At 40.8% G+C, this 19,615-nt stretch overlaps 3 protein-coding genes across 3 annotated transcripts; 1 reads left to right on the top strand and 2 right to left on the bottom strand.

Annotated features, from left to right (window-relative positions):
- Positions 1 to 2,777: 2,777 nt before the first annotated feature.
- cdca8 (cell division cycle associated 8) lies at positions 2,778 to 7,842 on the bottom strand. The gene is made up of 11 exons (XM_049603067.1): positions 7,724 to 7,842; positions 7,340 to 7,432; positions 5,935 to 6,063; positions 5,689 to 5,729; positions 5,453 to 5,528; positions 5,179 to 5,246; positions 4,942 to 5,024; positions 4,766 to 4,864; positions 4,084 to 4,213; positions 3,731 to 3,817; positions 2,778 to 3,483 (listed from the first exon to the last, which is right to left on the bottom strand). Exons 2-11 carry the CDS (start codon positions 7,428 to 7,430, stop codon positions 3,448 to 3,450), a joined length of 840 nt encoding a protein of 279 aa, XP_049459024.1. The 5' UTR covers positions 7,431 to 7,432; positions 7,724 to 7,842; the 3' UTR covers positions 2,778 to 3,447.
- A 57-nt stretch (positions 7,843 to 7,899) lies between these two features.
- c19h1orf109 (c19h1orf109 homolog (H. sapiens)) lies at positions 7,900 to 11,343 on the top strand. Its single transcript, XM_049603069.1, has 4 exons — positions 7,900 to 8,382; positions 9,403 to 9,582; positions 9,659 to 9,777; positions 10,325 to 11,343. The coding sequence occupies exons 1-4, from the start codon at positions 8,111 to 8,113 to the stop codon at positions 10,363 to 10,365; spliced, it is 612 nt and encodes a 203-aa protein (XP_049459026.1). The 5' UTR covers positions 7,900 to 8,110; the 3' UTR covers positions 10,366 to 11,343.
- Positions 11,344 to 11,967: 624 nt separating this feature from the next.
- Positions 11,968 to 12,681, bottom strand: cldn35 (claudin 35). The gene has a single exon (XM_049603068.1). The coding sequence runs from the start codon at positions 12,655 to 12,657 to the stop codon at positions 11,968 to 11,970; it is 690 nt and encodes a 229-aa protein (XP_049459025.1). The 5' UTR covers positions 12,658 to 12,681.
- Between the last annotated feature and the right edge of the window lie 6,934 nt (positions 12,682 to 19,615).

Raw genomic sequence — 19,615 nt, 5'->3', positions numbered from 1 at the left:
AGCAGTGAAGACATTATGGCATAACCTGCAGGACACATACATCTTTAACAAGAGAATGGAACAAGGCAGAAGTGGGCAGAGGACGAACAACAAAAAAAGAAGTGGAAATATATGTAAGCTAAGTCCCTTAAATCTTCCACGTCAAGAGAAGAGAAGGTAATGTTAGTCTTTCCAGAACTGCACAACAACAATGATGAAGCTTACAGCAGAGTGCAATTTAATAGTAGCACAGTATCATTTCATATCTCAGGTAGCTGCAGTGCCAAATATAAGACACCAGCGAAGAGTGGTGAGAGCCAGGGAGGTACATCCAGTGGAAAGAAGCAAGGGAGGAAATGTGTCCTTACAATATGTATCGTATTGCGAATTTTTGGAAGGGAAAAAACAATTTAAAAAAAGCACCTGACTCAGTGTGCAAGGTTTCTGTGTGTAACAACACTTATCAGATGACAGATCAAGAAAGCACATACCAAAAAATGGACTCAGTGTGCAAAGGCCTTTACCCCAACTCCTGGATATATAAATAACCCAAACTGGAAGCAATTTGTTACCAAGTGACACAGGATACCCACAGTTTCTAGCTTCCATTATATTTGCTTAATTAATTGCTTTATTAGATTTTACTTAAGTGTAACTGCCAATTATGGTTGACCCTTACAGTTCATTTGCCAAGTGGGAGATATCGTAGCAGTCAGAAATACAAAAATCTTGATTCATGGAGCTTTAAAGAGTGCTTAATTAACTAATTTTGCATAAATGTGTTTAAATCTTTAATCGTCTTTAAATTCCATTAAAACTGCACAGAATGGACGGTACTACAGCGTCGCTTGTGTTGAAACATCTCTGTACTGTGTGTCTCCCTTCCACTATCTCAGCTTCCGGTCCCTCATCCCGAAGATCTCAGCGGATGATTTATGTAGCAGTGTTGCTCTGTGACCTTAAAATCCGCCCCATCCATACCGCACCTGTCACTGCGCCACTGCCTGCGTGCTTACTGAAAACCAAGCCATCCGTGCAAAATGGCAATTTTCCACCCACCTAGAGAATGAAAAAAAAAGGACCCAATCCATTCAGAGGCAAAAGTAGGAAATTCTATGATATGTAGAGCAGGTGTGCGAGGGCTCGGTGCTCCGCTAACGAGGGAGCTGAACTGCACGCACCGCTGACCACAACATCTGTCGTTTGTAGGGATGCAGAGTTTGGTTTTTACCTCTGCAACACAGTTTGCACAGCGAGAGACAGCGGATGATAAAGCGCTTAAGATGGATACAGATGGAAGGGACCAGGCCCGGTTTCAGCTGGGGGGCAAAGAGTTCCCATGCTGTGGCTTGGTAGCATATGATGCATGAGAATCCAGCGGGGAATAGCAAAAGACTTATGCTTGTCTGTCTGGACCCAAGGTGAGGCCCGGTCTGACCCACTTCACCATCCCAGGTGGAAACCCTAACGAGCTCATCAGGCCTAACGAAGCTTAACAAGCTTCTAATTGGCAGCGTTAAGATGTCCCCGAAGGTCAGAGTGCAGGTTTCTTTGCCAGCAGCAGGACAGGCAGCCACTTCCTGCCAACAGCATGTCACGTGATCCACTAATGTCCCTCTGTGTAAACAAAGTCATGAAAGGACAAGAGGAAGTTCTTACATAAGCAGAAGCAAGAGTTTGTTAAGCTAAAGAGGAAAATTACGCATAAATGCAGCGGAACCAACTCTGTAGAGACACTTTAATTTATCTGCCAGAACTAAAAGCTCAGCAGTGTAGCACAAGAAAGCAGTGATTTTGTTTACCTGTAAACATGTGATGATGTGCATCGGACTATTCAAATATAAAAACTACAATATAGGACTGCAGGTTGTTAAAGTGAAAACAAAGGTTGTGAATGATGCAAAGGAGGCAAAGTAATAAGACAGATTTTACATCAGCTTTTGATGTTATGCCCACAGCTTTAATACTGAGGACAGGTAATAACTGGGAAAAAGATAGCTCACGCTGAAGAGAGGTGCTCTGACGACACTGAAAAGGAAAAATTCTCTGGTGTAATGCTGTCACCTAGTGGTCACAGTGAAAAGGTACAGCTCTAAAAGCAAAACTTAAGCAGTAAATTCTACTAACACGTATTTATAGGATCATTTTGAATCATCACCTGGATTGATTTCTTGTGATCAGGCAGGATGTCTACAGGTATCAGACACTTTCATTTTAATTTAATACTTCTTATGACATTTTCAAGATGTTTTTAACACAATTTAAGACTGACTTTTGGACAAATCATCTTTCTTATTCAAGCATTGCAGGCAAGTAAAAGCAGTCCCATGCAGAGGAAGGTTTTATGTGGGAATATTATTAGACAATGGTAGATTTAAAAATTTGAATCCAAAATGTGGACTTTAATGCAAAAGAGCTTGACACATTTTGCCATAAATAAGGTAAAAGATGGATCAATTAGATAAAAGATTTGTGGCAATTATTAAGACCTCAAAACTTGGGAGGGTTGATGGTTCACCTTTGAGGGAAAAAATGTGAATTTAAACCGTGAAGATGGAGGGTGGATGAGTAGGTTTATAATGTAGTTTGTCTGCGGTGTGATTTTCTGTCATGATGCTCCTTTAAATAGTTGTGCTTTTAAAATTCCCAATAAAAGTCAAAAGGCCTCATATTTATGAAACTGAATTTTTTTAGACTTTTTTAAAAGGACCCGCAGACCCCTACCAACCTACCCATCCACAGCCTTATCAACCAACATATAGAAATTCCATATAAACCATATCAGACAAATTAAGAGCTGTGGTAGAAATCCTTTATCAGTCTTGCAGACAAAGAGTGACCTATGTACATGGAGCATTGTTGATTGAACAAGGACAAAGTAAAAGACACAAAAATATAAGGTTAGAGTGTACTTACAAATCAAAGAATGAACAGTAAAATCATATTTGCACAGTACAGATCTGTCAAGTAACTGTCTTACAAGGCTTATAGGACAACCTTACAAGTTTGACTCAACAATGGTAATAAATGCCCAGAAAAGCACTTGAATGAGACAAACATTAGGCAGAATTCCCACAAAGATTAAGCCTAATGCTCCAAAAGCAGGAGGTAATACCCACATAAAAGAGAAAGGTGAAGTAAGTAAGGCAGTTAACTAGACTCTCTCACAAAGATTAATGAATGAAGTAGTAGTAAATGGTATAAAAGCACATTTTAACCAACATTTATACCTTTGACAGCTTTCATTTACTGACTGAATTCCAGCAAATGTGTTGGATTTAAAGAAAACTATGATCTACTATGTAAAACAAAGTACTGACAAAACCCGTGTATGTCACACCTTTGAAAATCTCTCCTTTCAGCAAAAAAAGAAAAAAATCAAACCATGCCAGAGGAGAGGACGCAAAGCTTTGAAATAAAGATAAATGTTCTTAAAAGTAATTTACAAGTAAACAGCAGGCGGTCAGGTCACTCTGATGTTGCACACAGGGTTGTAAGGCGATTCTGTCAAGAAGAAGAAGGAAAAAAAACACAATTAAAAGAGTAAAAGCATATGCAAATATTTCACACCTAATGAAATGAATCAACTTTTCAACAATTTTTCTGTTTTCATCTGATTATTTTATAACAGAACTTGTGCAGACAGGAAGTTTTGTGAGAATGAAAGAGAGAGAACCCCTATTATCAAAAATATTCATTTATGTGAAAGCAAAACAGATCCACAGTGACACTCCAGCAGTGAGTAATATACCTGCAGCAGCCGAATGCTCTTCAGAGCGGTGTCATCAAGTAGAGACAGGTCCACTGAGTCCATCTGACTGGCCAGTAGCTGAATGCTCTGGATCAAAACATTACAAGACATTTGTTTGGTTAATTACCCACAGGTCAGAGGTCATATAATAACTTATTCACAGTGGTGTTAAAATAAATATAGGTCTAACAAACAGCGACAACACAGAAATACTTGAAGTTCCTTAGTACTATCATTTCATGGAGTAATATTACAGTAAGAATTAAGATTCTTACTGTAATAGATTTTGTTATTTGAATAAAACGCTGTCCTGTAGGCTCCAGAAGTCTGAGCCCAGCGGACCGAACACTCACCTCTCCATTTCCGATGGGGACATTGATGACAATATCCTCATTCCCTGCTGCAATGGGAGAGCCGTTGACTGAAATGCTATAAACCCTCTCTTTGTGGCGGGGAATCCTCACGGCAGGGGTCTTGGGAAGCCTGAGGAAATTTAGATTGAATGGTGAGTATTATGAACCCCCCACTGTGTGCAATGTCTTCTGATTTAAAAGAGGATCCAAGAGAGTAAAAACTGCACTAGGTGCTCCATTACAGCAGCGTTTCAAATGAGCGAGATAGCTGTGAGAACAAGTCTCCAGTGCCCACATAATGTATAACACATAACGATGCTAAATCCACTTGCAGATCAGATCTATAAAAGCAAAGGAGCAAGTGCTTTAAAGATCAATCTGAGATTTGATGTAATAAGTGTACAGGAATTTCTGCCTCAGTGTTAAATACTGAATATAGCACATAAAGGCACACACAGATGTAAGTAGTACACTGCTGGGTTAAACATTCTCTTGCTTGCAATTTAACAGTTTCACATGTTGCTGCCAGGTTCTTATTCACTCTATTTGGGTGGTGTAGTTTAACCTCAACAACTAGGCAACCCTTCTCCAGCCATCCTTTGCTCCACAAACAGGGAGAATGGTGGCTATATTTTAACAGAATAACTAGCATAGTGCCGCAGTGACTATAATGGCTACTCACCTTGGGTCAAAACGCGGAGTGATGAGGGGAGTGGGGCCCATCATCAAAGAAGAATCCAGCACACTCCTGGCAGGAGTGACCAGTGGCTTTCTGGTCGATCTGAATCCAGATAGAGACGCGTTAATACGACATTACTGGGCTACTGAACTTAAACGCTAAAGAAAAAAAGGTCGCACCGTCTGATGGAGGTGTTCTGCTTGTTGACTGCCAGCGCCTTTGCTCTTTTTGATGTCGTCGGGGGCTTCCTTGTTGCTTTCCCCTGAATTAGGATCAAGCAGTTAAACACCATAAAGTGAAAGTACATTAATGACATTACGTGGCAGTCATCTTCTCTGTTTATTCAATAATGCTCTCAAACTCTTCAGCTGTGTTTTCTTCCTCTAATGCATGTGTGAATTAAAATCAGCCATTACCTTCCTTGTTGTACTCGGGGTGTTTTCATCCTCTGGACTGGATTTGGCTCCACCTTTTGTCTTTGTTGCTATGAGAGACAAAATAAACAGGGATGAAATCCACTTCAAAAGTTGATTAATTTTGATAAATTTTAGCTTTCCAAAGCTAAAATTCTTGTCCAATTTGAAAAAATTTGTTCAGCCAATGCCACGTAGAATCGGCATTAGTGCTTCAATATACTTGTTTGGTTAAAAAATACTAAGAAAGAAAATACAAAAAGTAGTTTTAACATACTTTTCTTGACTGATTTCAGAAGGACTGCGTGGTCCTCAGCCACAACGCTGTCAACGATAGCAGCTTCCTCTTGTCTCTGTTAACAGACACGTCAGTCGAGAACTTAATGAGTGTTTAGTACAGCACAGTATGTGTGCCTGCACAAGCCAAGAGATTCTGACACTTGTGACACACTGTGAATCATGACAGACAACATGACATTATGCATGACATTATGAGAAAGATAATCAACTCACCTTTATATTATCCACCTCTGGTGACTTTGGTTTCTCAGACTCTACAGAAAGAGAGGGGGGATTTGATGATGTTTAAAAGGGATAAACAATACGCATAGGGCCAGTGCAGATCAACTGTTTTACAAGTAACAGACTCTGTGTAACAAGGAACAAGTCTCTGTGGCCCAATTGCAACATTTCTTCAAACAACCTTCACAGAATTGGGATTTGGGTTTCATTATTCTGAGAACGTTTGTGTTCACTCACTTAAATGTTCCAACCAGGCCATTTGCCTGACAGCCTTGGGGAGCTTAATTACTGCCATGTTGTAGCTGTTGTCAACATCTTTCAGCAACTGGTTGATCCTCTCTTTCAGCTGTCCAACTCTGGTCTTCACTGTCAAAACAGAGCAAGAGTTTTAGATCACACTACCCACTAGTTTATGGCCCTTTCATGATGATGCATTACTGGCAAGACTGGACAATATATTGACATTATGATATGAGACTAGATATTGTCTCAGATTTAACACAGGGAATAATATCTTAAGTGTTGCCTTTTCCTGGCAGCATTACAGTAACGTGATGTAATTTTCTGAACTTACCAAACTGTTCCAGCTGTTCTATTGTTATTTGTCTTTACTCACTTAGGCATTATATCCACAGTACTGATGATTATCTATTAAAAAAATCTCATTGTGTGAAGTTTTTGTAAAAGCAGCAATATTTAACCCTACATTGTCACGCAATATCAATATGTATCAAGGCATCTGGTCAAAAATATTGCAATATTTGATTTTATCCATGTTGCCCAGTCTTAATTAGTAATAATAATCCAATAAAAAATTAACTTGATACTATAACCTGATTTCTGCTGACTACAGATTTATCAGTTTGAGCATATGTTGACCAGTAAATTATAAAAAAAAATGCAGTACAAAAGGTCAGTGGAGACACTATTGCTATTACAGTTTGTCGAACAGAGGATACTGCTTTATTTGTCCGGCTCAGTACATATCTTGTCACAATTCATTGCTAACAATGCTAGAATGGTATATTGTGTTTGTGTATGTTCAACCAGTGTCTAGTGTCCAGTGTCAATATCTGTATCGCCCCATAAATTCTGTCAGACTCTGTAATAATATAACATTATGTAATCTGCATACCATAATATACAATATACAGTAAGCCTGCCTGGGATTGGTGGTCATTTCTACTCAAGTCAAACAAGCCATTTATGGATGGCCTTTCTTCTACTTCTATATCTGATCTCAGAGGTTTTGACTCAGATGAAAGTAGGACACTTGATCTTTTTCTCCAGATGTTGAAGGTTGGAATCTCTGGGAGCTAAATATAGTATGGATTTATTAATAACTGTGGACAACTGGGGACATTGGGCATGAATTGGATCCATGTATACAAGAAGTACCTTTTAATTTCATTATGATGCGTCTCTCATTGCCTAAGTGCAGTGCCTTATTTCATTTTGGTCATTTTTTTTATCCTTTAAGGACCTGTCCATTATGGTTTGTGTGGTTGCTTCAGAAAAATGAATACAATGAAACAAGAATAAACAACAACAAACATCTGTATACAGCACACTTTACTGGGCACTTCTTCACAAAGTGTAACCAGAGGGCACTGTAGCGAAAAAATAAGTGAACTCTATTCACCTTCGCTGTCGAAATCCTCCAGAAAAGCTTCCAGCTTGGCCGTCTTTGGGTTGTTTTTCCGTTGTTTCGTCGTCCTCTTCCTGGGAGCCATGTCTGCATGGATGGGCAGCGAGAAATAAGTCAGTTTATCCACGGCTGAACATACGAGACAGTTTGTTTTGTGTAGGATATAACTGCGTCCGACATTTTAAAAAGAAACTGCCGACATGCGATAAGCTAACTAACGTTAGCAGCTAGCAGCAGTTAATGCTAACGTCATTTGTTCGGTCGCAATTTGGCTGACGTGCTTCATTGTCAGTCTCCTTCACATGCACACACATTTAATAAAACAAAAAATAATTCGTTTGTACCACGGTGACACATATTTTATAAACAGTTACTTACCTAATTACGTTTTTCTCCGTCGGAGAGTCGACACTATTTCCCGTCTTCACAAAGCCGTTTTCAAATATCCGCGCGGGGAGGGACCAGACGCTGGCTCGACCAATTAGAACGCGCATTTGCTCTGCATCATAAAAAATAGTTCTCGACCAATCGTAGCACCAAACGTCAGTGTTTACATCAGGAGGACGGAAGTACGTTCAGGCAACATGGTAGAAATGTGATGTTGTTAGCACATGAAATTACTACACTTTAAAGGCTGACAGACATCGCATTGAAGGAGTCCGTTACACCAAAACGGATTGAAATAGTTTCACCTTAAAGATCCGTTTATCACACACACGCGGCTTTGAGTTTGTGGTCAACTAATGTCTAAAATCAACACCTGAAATGTCCAAACCTGCACCGGTTCTCTCACTTCACCAAGCCCTGAGGAAAAGCTTCCAGAGTCTTGAGAACAATCAGAAAGTATGGACGACTGTGTTGGCCGAGTGCAGCCCTCTCATGGTGTCTCTCGGGAACTTGGCGGAGCAGTTACGAGCGCTTTCCAATGTCCAAATCTCCATCACACCGCTTAGAGACTTCCCTGACCTGGAGAAGCGGCTGCGTTTCAAGCTCTCGCAAGCTATGGATACAGTGCTTGGCAAACTCAATGAGAAGATGTAAGTAGCTGGGTAAAGAGTTGCAACACAAAATAAGAATGCAGGGATGGAGCACAGGGAGTTAGACTTTTTGGCATGTAGCTGATATGGTAGATTAATAATCAGTTATTATAACAGCAGCAATGCAGGGCCAGCTCCACCTGTTAGAGGGGCTCAGGGCAAATATGAGCTATGGGCCTCAACTGATCCCCAGCATAATCCATGTGACCAAGATTGAAACATGCCTCTCTTTTATTGCTTTTCTCAAAACTTAAATTAGTTTAATTTGATGAGTTTTAAATACTTAACATTTGATTTAATGCAAGATAGTAAAGGGTACAAAGTCAGACATCCTGTTTTCAGTGGTATATGCTGACTCTGACTGATTATTCATATGCTGCTGCCATTTTACTGGTTTACAGCATTCACAAAAAACCTGTCACTCATGTTTTACATGCAGGTACCACTCTTCTGAAATTGTAAAAGTAGCAACCTGTCATGACCTTGTGTAGTTTATGTCAGTAAGAGTAAGTATATGCAAGGGTGTGGGTGTTTTCTGCACTAATTTGTGCCTTTCTTGGTCAAAATAAAAGTCCTCTGCTACTTTCATGTTTTTATTCTGGGGGTAAGTGTACATTTTAAATAGAAATGAGGGCGGTGCCAGTGGGAGGTTGTATCTATGACACAAAACATGAGCGACATAGCATTTGTAAGTGCCTCTGAATTGGCATATGCCACTAAAACAAGAGTGGCATACCATCAGCCACTTTTAGATATCTGCACTGCTGCTTATTCTTTACACTCTTTTTGACCTGTGACCAATCTTGTTGCCTTTCATTACCATGCCATGTGCAAGTTCAGTGCACGTGATGGACAAGGGTCTTCATGGCACCCTCTTTATATTCTGCCCAGAGCCCCATAAAAAACAGCACCCCTATGTGCCAGTTTTTTAAATTATTTTTATTAGATACATTTATTTGGAGTGAATTTACAACTAGATTTTGGATTTTGACAGTGGCGCCTATACTATCTATCTTTCAGGTGTTCTCTCCAGTCTGTCAGAGATTCTATCAGTAACCAGGTCTCTGCGGTCTTCCAGCTGTACGAGCAGAACGCAGACAGTCTGGATCTGCTCACTGTCACCGAGCGCTCGGCCACCACCCCCTCAGTCTCCGACATGCTGGAGTGGCTGCAGGATGCTGAGCGTCACTATCGACAACAGTATCTTTTCTGTTCATGTGTGCATTGGGTTATATTATGTTCTGGGGCTTTTTTTCCCTTTAACTCACTTGTTTAGATTTCTGAGGAGGAAGACTCTGCTGCAGACTCTGAGACCAGATGATCTCTCTCTTTTGGAATCTGCTCCCAAAAGATGGAAATCCTTGGAGTCTCCCAGTACAGAAGACCACATCACAGGTAAAGTGTCTTAATGTTGATGATGCCGGTGTAGTCTGCTCTGTGCATATAATAACTAATTAATCATGTATAGATGACTCTCATGTAAAGCTATGTATAGATATTTTTAAGCCGCAACATGAAGTTTGACAGCAACATCCTTTTGTTTAGAATCATAAATCTTTTTTTAGAAATGCCCAAAATAGCAGTTTTTGACATGTAAATATGAAGTCATGACTTTTAGGTAAGACCCTTTTCTGGTTACACTTTATTGAGTTTTCAGATTTTTTTTTTGTTAATATAACTTTTAATGACCGATAAGAGGACTCTGGGATCAGTAAATGTAAAAAATGTTTTAAAAAGAACAGGAAAACTTTTTTACCTACCCTGGGAAAGCCATGTGATTTGGTCTAATGTCAGTATACATAATTTATGCTTTAGTACAAGCTGACTCGAGACCAGCACTCAGCCAAATCTCTAATAGCTGTTGTTTTATTTACGGTCAGTGATAGTAGTGGGGGTGATGAAGATTTGCAGGTCAACTAATTATGTCTCTGTCTGCTTTCAGATATACTTTGCAAAGTGTCCTTCTTTATTGAGTGCCAATGACGAGAGCAGAAGCAACATGGAGGGACTCTGACCACCCTCTGAATCAGACGGTTTCCCAAACAGGCTGGAAGACAAGATTGGGATTGTGAAACAAGTACTGAGACAACATACATGTATACCTCAGATAGACCGTAATGGACTGGATCATATAAATGTACCTGGACATGTTCTTGCAGGCTAAAAAGTTTTTTTTTCAGTGCACTGATGTGTGTAACTTTTAAAATTACATGCACCAATTTTTTTTTTTTTTACCGGCACCCAATTTTTTCTTAGTGCACCACTGGGTGTATTAACCTTCTTTCCCAACACGTCTGCCATGGCACCTGCTGGATCCATAGAAAGAAATCCATTGTGGACTGCTGCAACATTTTCTTTTTTTGTGACAGTTCAAGTGTGACAATGTTTTATAATGTAATTTGAGCTGACTTAACCTTTTAATTTTCTCAAAACTGTACCGTAAAATAACTAACTATAAAATAAATACAATTTATACATGGTCATAGTCAGGGTCATCCTGAATAGGACTGCACTGAAAATTTCAGCAAACCTCTGAAGGAAGATTTATTCATTTAATTTATGAGAGTTTTAAAATTGAAAGAAATACAACAGTAGCTGGTTGACTGCAGTGTTTTATATGGTGCTGCTGTTGCACTGCAGCTCTTTCTTGTCTGTGTGTGCTGTCAGTGTCCTTTTTTTGCGTCACAGTATTGTCAGTTGTAAATTTGTTTTTCATTGCATGAGAAAATGAACGTGTGGCATGACAGCTTGTGAAAAGTGTCAGTTGCAAGAGTCTTACAGTAAGTGCCCTGTGCAACGTATTTTCTGAATCATGGTATGTGTACCAGTGCATGTAGAGCTGAGAATTACGTACACAGCTCACATTTGACATGCACTAATGTCCATATGCACGTGGTGTTTTGAGCCCTGTCTCGGATGAGAAGAGTGTGCACGGACCAGACTTTGTATGGTTATTAAAGATGAAGAGGAAATTACAATATTGACTTTTTTTCCACAAAAGGACCCTGTAGTGTCATATTATACTTGACTGACAGTATTGTTGTCTGTGATGTCAAAATGGCTCGAACAAATTGTATTTTTCAGAAACAAATCTGCACTCACACAAGGATAAAGACCACTGCAAAACATAGTGACATAGGGAAGCACGCTGTAAGAAGCTTGTTTTATTTCACACTTCCAGTGTAGGCACACTCAGTCAGAGGCTTTATGTGACAAATGGAGAGGTAATGACACTGTCAGAGAATAACTGCTTAAGAAATCACCGCAATCTTCACAACATGAGCCATCATTAAAGCCATCATAACAGTCATCCTTTTTGATTTGACAATATAGGCAATGGGCTTTTTTCAGGCACGACCATGAATCACAGTGCAGTAAAACTTCAAACAAAAGTCAAAGTACCAAAGACAAGTTAAACATTACAAAGAGATATACAAAAAATATATAAGGTGAATATATTAATAAATATATATTTAAATTTATAGCTTAAAATTCACAGACTTAAACCTTGAGAAGGTAAATGTAGGAAAGAACCAGAGTTTAACCTCCTTCGTCTCCACCTGCTGCTGTTCCTTCCTCCTCTTCCTACACATACTCCTTTAATGGTACACTGTTAGACGTGATAGGTTTTGGGGGATCTGGCGCTGAAGCGGGTGAATTAGCAAAGCTTCGGCCTATGTAGCCCCTGCGGTACCTGCCACCCCTCTCCATGAGGGGGCAGGTGCTGCTTAACACAGCTCCGCTGATCATGAGAATAACCGCAGACGCCCAGCCCAGATAAATAGCCTGCCCCAGCTCTCTTTTGTGCATCAGCGGCACATTGGGGTTGTAGAAATCCTGGACCACGGTGTTGGCAGTCCAGGAAACTGGAATCAGCACGCACAGACCTGTCAGAATGAAGAGAACCCCGCCTGAGAGTGCGATGCCTGCCTTGGCCCGGCGGTCGTCGCCGGCACAGGTGGTGCACTTCATGCCGCAGCAGGACACGGTGCAGGACAGCCAGCCCATGAAGATGGCCAGACACATGAGGGCGCGGGCCGCCTGGATGTCTGGAGGCAAGGCCAGCATGGAGTCGTATGTCTTACACTGCATGTGGCCAGTGGTCTGGTAGATACAGTTCATCCAGATGCCTTCCCACTTGATCTCTGAGGTCAGAATGTTGCTGCCGATGAAGGCTGAGACCTTCCACTGAGGCAAGGCCGTGACGGCGATCGCCATGATCCAGCCAGTCACTGCACAGGTGAAGCTGATCAGCTGCATGCCAGTGTTCACCATGATGACAGCACTGTTTTAGACCAATGTCTGATGGATTACTGGTTCACCTTTGTCTGTAAGAGTTTGTTTTCCTTGTTCGTTGCCTTAAAAGTCCTTCTGTTCACTTGTTCCCTTCCTGTCAGGCTTCCTACGGTCTTTGCCCCAATGCCACTTTATCAGCATCCATTTTCTTCTCTTTTTCTTTTCCTCTTCAACATCTGCTCACTTTTCACTTCCACGTGCCCTCAATTCGCCGTTGCCCAGAAGTAATCACTTGCTTTCCCTCGACAGTCATCCACCTTTTCAGAGGATCAGAGGCACTTTCTCCTTCTTTTCATTCCTCAGTTTGAGTCAATGCATTATTGAGCAGCCGATAGCTGTGCAGCCACCTGTGGCAGCCCGCAGTAGCAGGATCGATCAGGCTCCGCAGTCTCCAGGCCTTGTGGATGAAATGGATCTCAGCCAGGTCTTTTTTTTCCCTTTTTGGTTGAAGTGTTTCTTTGCCTTCAGCTCTGGTTCAAATCCAGAAAGCCAATTGTTGAGCTGCAGCGTATTTCAGTGTCACACTCCCGGTATGGTGTAGCCTTACCTAGATGGATCAGACTGATATAACCTGATACCTGGATTCAAGGCCACTGATGCTGCTTTGCGTGTATCCTATCACGACAAGGTTGAAAAGGGTGATGCTTGATTACACAGGAAAAGAATCGGTGTGGCTTTTTACCCTTTCTTGAACAGAAATTCAGTGTTCAGTCCTCTTGAAATAAATGGAGCAAACATCCTGTAGAGATGGACACCAAGCTGTTTAAGAGTCAGTCAAAAGAGGTTACTCCAGCCACCTTTTCAAGCAGGGTTTTCCAAGAATCCACATCAAACTTCGCACAAGACAGGCGTCAAATCTGTTCCTCTAAATCACAAAAAAGCAGCCAGCAGACCTCGTCATCAGACGCTGCTGCTGTTGCCAGCTGAAGTGTCTCCTTGTTGACAATAAACGGCACCAGGGTCCAAGCCTTGACGAGGCCACTTCAGCTCGGCTTCACCCTGCCCCCAACTGCTTCCTTCGGTAGCAACGTAGCCCAAATGGGTCAATCTGGGGTCCAGACAGGGTATAAATAACAAATCAGGGCCGTATAGTGAGACTTCTGGGTAAGTAGAGCATCTGTCCACTGCCTCCCATCTTCAGTACCGCTGTAGACGGTCCAACCTGCGAGAGCAACACTGAACCCTAGGCAGAAAAAAAAACAGCAATGCAGGAGGGAGGGCGGGAGGGAGAGGGCAAAAGAGGGTGAGACAACAAAAGGAGAGAGGGATGGATGGTCGAGGATGGAGCGCTGGCCATAGGTGGATCAGTTAACACAAAGACAACATGTGGGGGAGCCTCGACAATGAGGATTACACACTTTGTATTGCTTTGTGCAGCACAAACTCGTGTGTATTTTAAAGGAGCTTTCACAAAAATTAGCTTTTTGTCTGCAGTGAAAGAGAAAGCTTCACAAAAGGGTTTTTTCTCTAACAGCGACTGAGGTTAAAATGCTGAAAAGCTACAGGAGAAATACACAGGTTTTTTTTGTTTTTTTGTTTTTAAATGAGGTCTATTGTCTGATTGTGTCATCTGGACAAAGGAAGTTACAAAACCCTGAATTCTGACACCATTAATCTTTTTTTTTTCAGTCAAATATCACAAAATTGTAACTGACATATTAACAGACTGATGATATATCCAGTGACTTATTATTGTCATTATCAATATATTGTTAATTAAACAGCGAGAGGTTGAAACAAATAGACCCTGGCTGTAACAGAAGGATGTGACAGCACCTCTTTGTCCCCATATCCAGACATTTCCCTTCTACCCAAGACCGCTCTCGCTCCATCTGCATTACACTGAGCCTTGTTGTGCCATCGTGCCGATGAATTAAATATCATGGCATCAAGATCTGTGGTTCAGGTTTCCTTTCTTCTGTAGCCTCCGCTATCCTTGGTAACGGTGGCCATGACAACCAGCCGGGACACAGGAAACGGGAGAGTAGAGGGGATGATACACAAAGGGGAGAAAAGGAAGGTGACAAATACCAATGACGGCTGAATGAATAACAGACAAATGTAGATGTAGTGAAATTACACTACAGTTAATGCCATGCAGCCTTATAATCATCATAATAAAGAGAAATATTACCACATAGCGGGTACATTTTTCTCCTGCTTAATGAAATTTTACACACAAAAATACTGAAAATTCCTTGGATGCCTTTATTCCAGAGTGCATGACCTCTTTTACCCGAGGTACCAGGAGGGGAGGGAGGTGCAGCTGACACAACAGCCACAGCTACTTTGTACCCAGAGTCACAGGGAAAGTGGAAAATTGATTGACAAGTTATCTATAAATGTTTTTGTAAAGGGTAACCAAGTCAGGAATTGCGTATAAGTAGTGATGCATATTTGTGAAGAATATGAGATAAAATACTATTTTTAAAATGTATTCTGCCGAGGTCACCAGCTGCCAAACGCAGGTAAATTTCAGGCAGTGGTGTGTAAAATTGTCAGGCCATGTGCCATTTTGGTAGACAGAGGAAAAGACACATCATAACCGCTATATAAACACGTTATTGGCTGTAGAACCTTATTTGTTTTGACAGTCAAGGTTCACTGAATTCTAGCAAATAGCTATCAATGGAAAGATGAGCTATAGAGGCGGACATTAAATGACATCATTCTTCACATTAAATGTCTAAATGTTATTCTTTCATTTGGCGTATAGATTTTAAAAGTCTCAGATACAATTTCTGAGTGGGAAAAAAAAAGTTTATTAGAGCTGTCAATCAAATGCCCAATTTTAGCAGCTTGCTCTTTTATTTAACTGTTTCATATTACATTCTTGATATGCTGTGTGTAAATAATGGTTTTGGGTCCTTTTAAGCTGATTTGAACCACAGCTGCAGCTGCCAGGGTCTTTCTCAAATCTGTCTTTACTTTGAGGACACTGCTGTAGCTCTCTGGGTAGAGTGCATAAGTCCATACTGCAGCGGCCCATGTTTGAGTCCAGCCCAGGCCCTTTGCTGCATGTCCTCCCTCCTCTTTCCCCTGCTGTTCCCGTCTCTCTCCCTGTCCATAAAGCAGAAGTCCCCCTCCCCAAACTTTTTTTTTCTTCGTACATTTTTCCAGATTGAAACACCTATAAGCGGAGTGCTTGTAATCTCATCTAAATTAATTAATAAACTGACGGATGACACCATCGCTTCTAAAAACTGCACAGCTTTTATTCTTATTCAGATAAATGGTACTTATTTTTTTACAGTAGCTTTCTTATTTTTATTGAAATTTTCTTCATTTGATTTTTGCAGCACTTGCTTTTATTAATAATCTCATTTTGTCTTTAGTTTATGTTCTACCCCCAAAACTCTTGGTAATAAGCTGGATGCTGATTCTGAGGATGCTGAAGACATGTAATATTAAGGAACACAGGAGAGCCCATTCCTTTCTATATTTTGCCCTTGTACCTGTCAGGATGTTGATAAATGAATGGGCTAGGATTAGGGTTAAGCTAACCCTAACCCTAACCCGTACATTTTTTACAGTTAAAGCTACCAAACTACTTACCAGCTACATGAATACTTTTTTTTGATGTTCTACATGTTCAGGTTCACTATCCTGGTTCTATTTGATCTCAGTGCAGCCTTTGACACTGTTGATCACCACATCCTTTTAGACAGGCTGAGGGACAGGGTAGGAATCTCAGGGACCGCCCTTCATTGGTTTAAATCCTATCTGTCTGATCGATCCTTTTCTGCGGCTGTTGGCCCTCATAAATCAGAGTTTGCCCCCCTTTCTTGTGGGGTGCCCCAAGGTTCAGTGCTTGAGCCTATCCTCTTTACGCTATACATGCTCCCTCTCAGAGATGTCATCAGCAATTTTGAAGGTATCTCATACCATATGTATGCAGATGACCTCCAGTTATATTTTTCTTTTAACCCTGATAGGACCGATGGAATTGACTCACTGTACGATTGTATGAATGTAATTAAGGACTGGATGTCTTCTAACTCCCTTCAGTTGAACGCAGCTAAAACTGAGATTTTAATTATTGCAGCTGACGCCTCAGCATCTAAAGTGGCCAGCTGCTTAGGGTCCCTCAGTGCAAATGTGTGCCCCTATTTGAGAAACCTTGGGGTCACATTTGATCAGGCCATGCTCTTCGATGACCACATCAAAACTGTCACTCGCTCCTGCTTTTTCCACCTCAAAAACATTTCCAAACTCATATCCATGTTAACTTATTCCGAGCTCGAAATGATCATCCATGCCTTTATTTCCTCACGTCTGGATTACTGTAATTCTCTTTTCACCTGTCTAAATAAAACTTCATTGGACTGCCTCCAGCTGGTCCAGAACGCTGCCGCCAGGCTTCTGTCCAGATCACATAAGTTCACTCACATCACTCCAGTCCTGGCATCCCTGCACTGGCTCCCTGTTAATTTCAGGATCCAGCACAAGATTCTAACCAACACTTACAGAGCCCTCCATTGTCAAGCACCTGCATACTTGACGGATCTGGTGTCCTTTCACTGTCCTGTCAGGTCACTGCGGTCCGCTGAAGGCCACCTACTTACTGTCCCTCACACAAGATTAAAGACGAAAGGTCATAGAGTCTTTAAGGCTGTTGCACCTAAATGGTGGAATGCACTACCTCATGAGCTGAGAGCGGCCTCTTCTGTGGACACTTTTAAAAAGCAGTTAAAAACACATCTGTTTAGGCATGCGTTCCATTAATTGTCCATTTTATCATCTCTGTATTTCGCTGCACTTTACTTTTTATTTGTTTTTGTGTATTTTGCATTGTTTTTATTATTGTATGTTTTGTATTTTATCTTGTGAAGCACTTTGTGAGTCCTCTCTGTGAAAAGTGCTATATAAATAAATTTTACTTACTTACTTTACAGGTTAGATCCTGAGCTACAGTACATCAGTATTTTAGGGTAGTGTAGTAAAGGACATAGATCCTCAGGTCCATACACTGTCCCAGTAGCTGTTCTTTACACTTAAAAAGACTGGTTAAAAACATGGCAAGATCACAGGTTGTAAGAAAATAAGATATCTTCATTAAGCTGTTCTACAATGACCATCGAGGTAACAATGGATAGATCCTAAATGTTTCACTGTTCTCAGTAATCATGTTAACTCATTACCTTGGTAAAGAATGCCATCTAGTGACAAAATGCATGCACATAAACACCTTGGTGTTAACTAGCTCTGTAAATGATACTATAAAAACCCATTTTCAATAGCGCAACATGCCATCTGTCATTAATGATGAGAACACACCAGCTACATTATAGGCATAAAATACCAATTTATTACTTTGCACATTAACACAAGAATTCCCTGCAGGCTAAAAAAAAAAAAAAAAAAAAAAAAGTATTTGAACATGTCACAAAATAGCAATAACAGCGAGTGAATGGCCCTCTTCTATAGGGGCAGAGCCAGAACATGCCCCGCCCTCTCACATCTGGTCAGAAAGGGTTCCGTTCATTCACAGAATCGGAGCGTTCCATTCACAGAATTGGAATGTTCCAATTCTATGATTCTATTGCTATGAGACAATCACACACAGCTTCAGAGACCACTAGCAGAAAAAAAAGAGAAACAGAGCAGAGCTATAACAAACCCTGAAAAAAAGGAACCAAAAAAAAAAGGAAAAAACAAAAAAATAAAATTAAAATACGCAATACACAATGTCAAATTACAAATCCGTTAAGATATAACAATATATCAAAGTGAGAGGAATTTAAAAATAATTCATGCTCTCTATTGGGGCACGGACAGAGTTATGGATCGTTTTTTTTTTTTTAAAAAGGTTAAAAAGAGGTAATCCTGCTCCCTTGATGCCATGGGGACCCCTTCACAAAGAGGAAGTGCATTTGTGAGGGTCAGCAGAGTTGCCATGGAGACAGGAGAGCCCCCGCCAAGAGGCGTGGCCACAGGTACAAACCAGGAACGAGGAGACAAAACGGATGCTCGTTGAAGTAACCTGGTAAAGAGGAGAGGGGTTCGGTCTTTAACGGGTCCACGTTTGAAGAAAGTACCTCGTTTGAATTTGAACACGACGCAAAGAGCCGGGCCCCCTTGCCTCTGAAAACAGCTTGTACCTCCCGAATTACTGACGTTTGTGTAGGAATCTTTAAAATGCATCTTAAAGAGACTGGACAAATATTGCTAGCCTAAAACAGTCCCACTAAATCAATAAACATTTACCCCCAAAAAAGTGTTTATATTTTTTTTCTTTCTCATAATAAATATGATTCCAAAAAAGTTTTTCTTTTTTTTTTTTTTAAAAGGACAATACTCTGGCATGCAGGCGAGCAAAGTCTATATTTTGTTACTTTAAAGAAAATTGTCTAAAGCCTACATAACTATTCCACCAAATGCACATTCCCACTGATTGATACAAGCAAATAAAATAAACAAAAAAATAAAAAAATAAAAGTACAGATACACAATAGCGAGAGACCAACAACCACAATGAGTAGAATTATAGCTTTGTTTTTCCACATTTGAAAACTAGAACTGGGTTTATATTGCTTTGCAATGTCATGTTACAAACAGGGAGTGATCACTTGTCTGACTGGAGGTTACTGATCAAATATAGTCAAGGATTTAAAGCATCAAATCATTCCCCGTTACAGATGCCAGTTGAATATTCAATCACAGCCCACTTGGCTTGGTAAAACTAGTGCACGTTTTTAAAACCATTCTGCCCCGTTCAAACAAATAGTAAAACTTATTGCATGCAATGCCTGGACGACACCCTCCCAACCCCTCCCCCACGACCAGCCCTCCTCATTTCCTGCTTCTCTGCTCCTGGCTGACGCCAACGCCCACGCCTTCAACAGGCAGGTGCTCAAACTCATTCATAGTAAACCTGCTGCTTTAAGGGTGGTTTATTACAAAAGAGTTTTCGCTGAGCGGTCCCCTCCTGATGAGG

This window comes from Epinephelus fuscoguttatus, linkage group LG17, assembly GCF_011397635.1.
Source record: "Epinephelus fuscoguttatus linkage group LG17, E.fuscoguttatus.final_Chr_v1".
Lineage (NCBI taxonomy): Eukaryota > Metazoa > Chordata > Actinopteri > Perciformes > Serranidae > Epinephelus > Epinephelus fuscoguttatus.
Note: the sequence above shows the minus strand (reverse complement) of the source record. Positions and strands in the feature narration are given on the sequence as shown.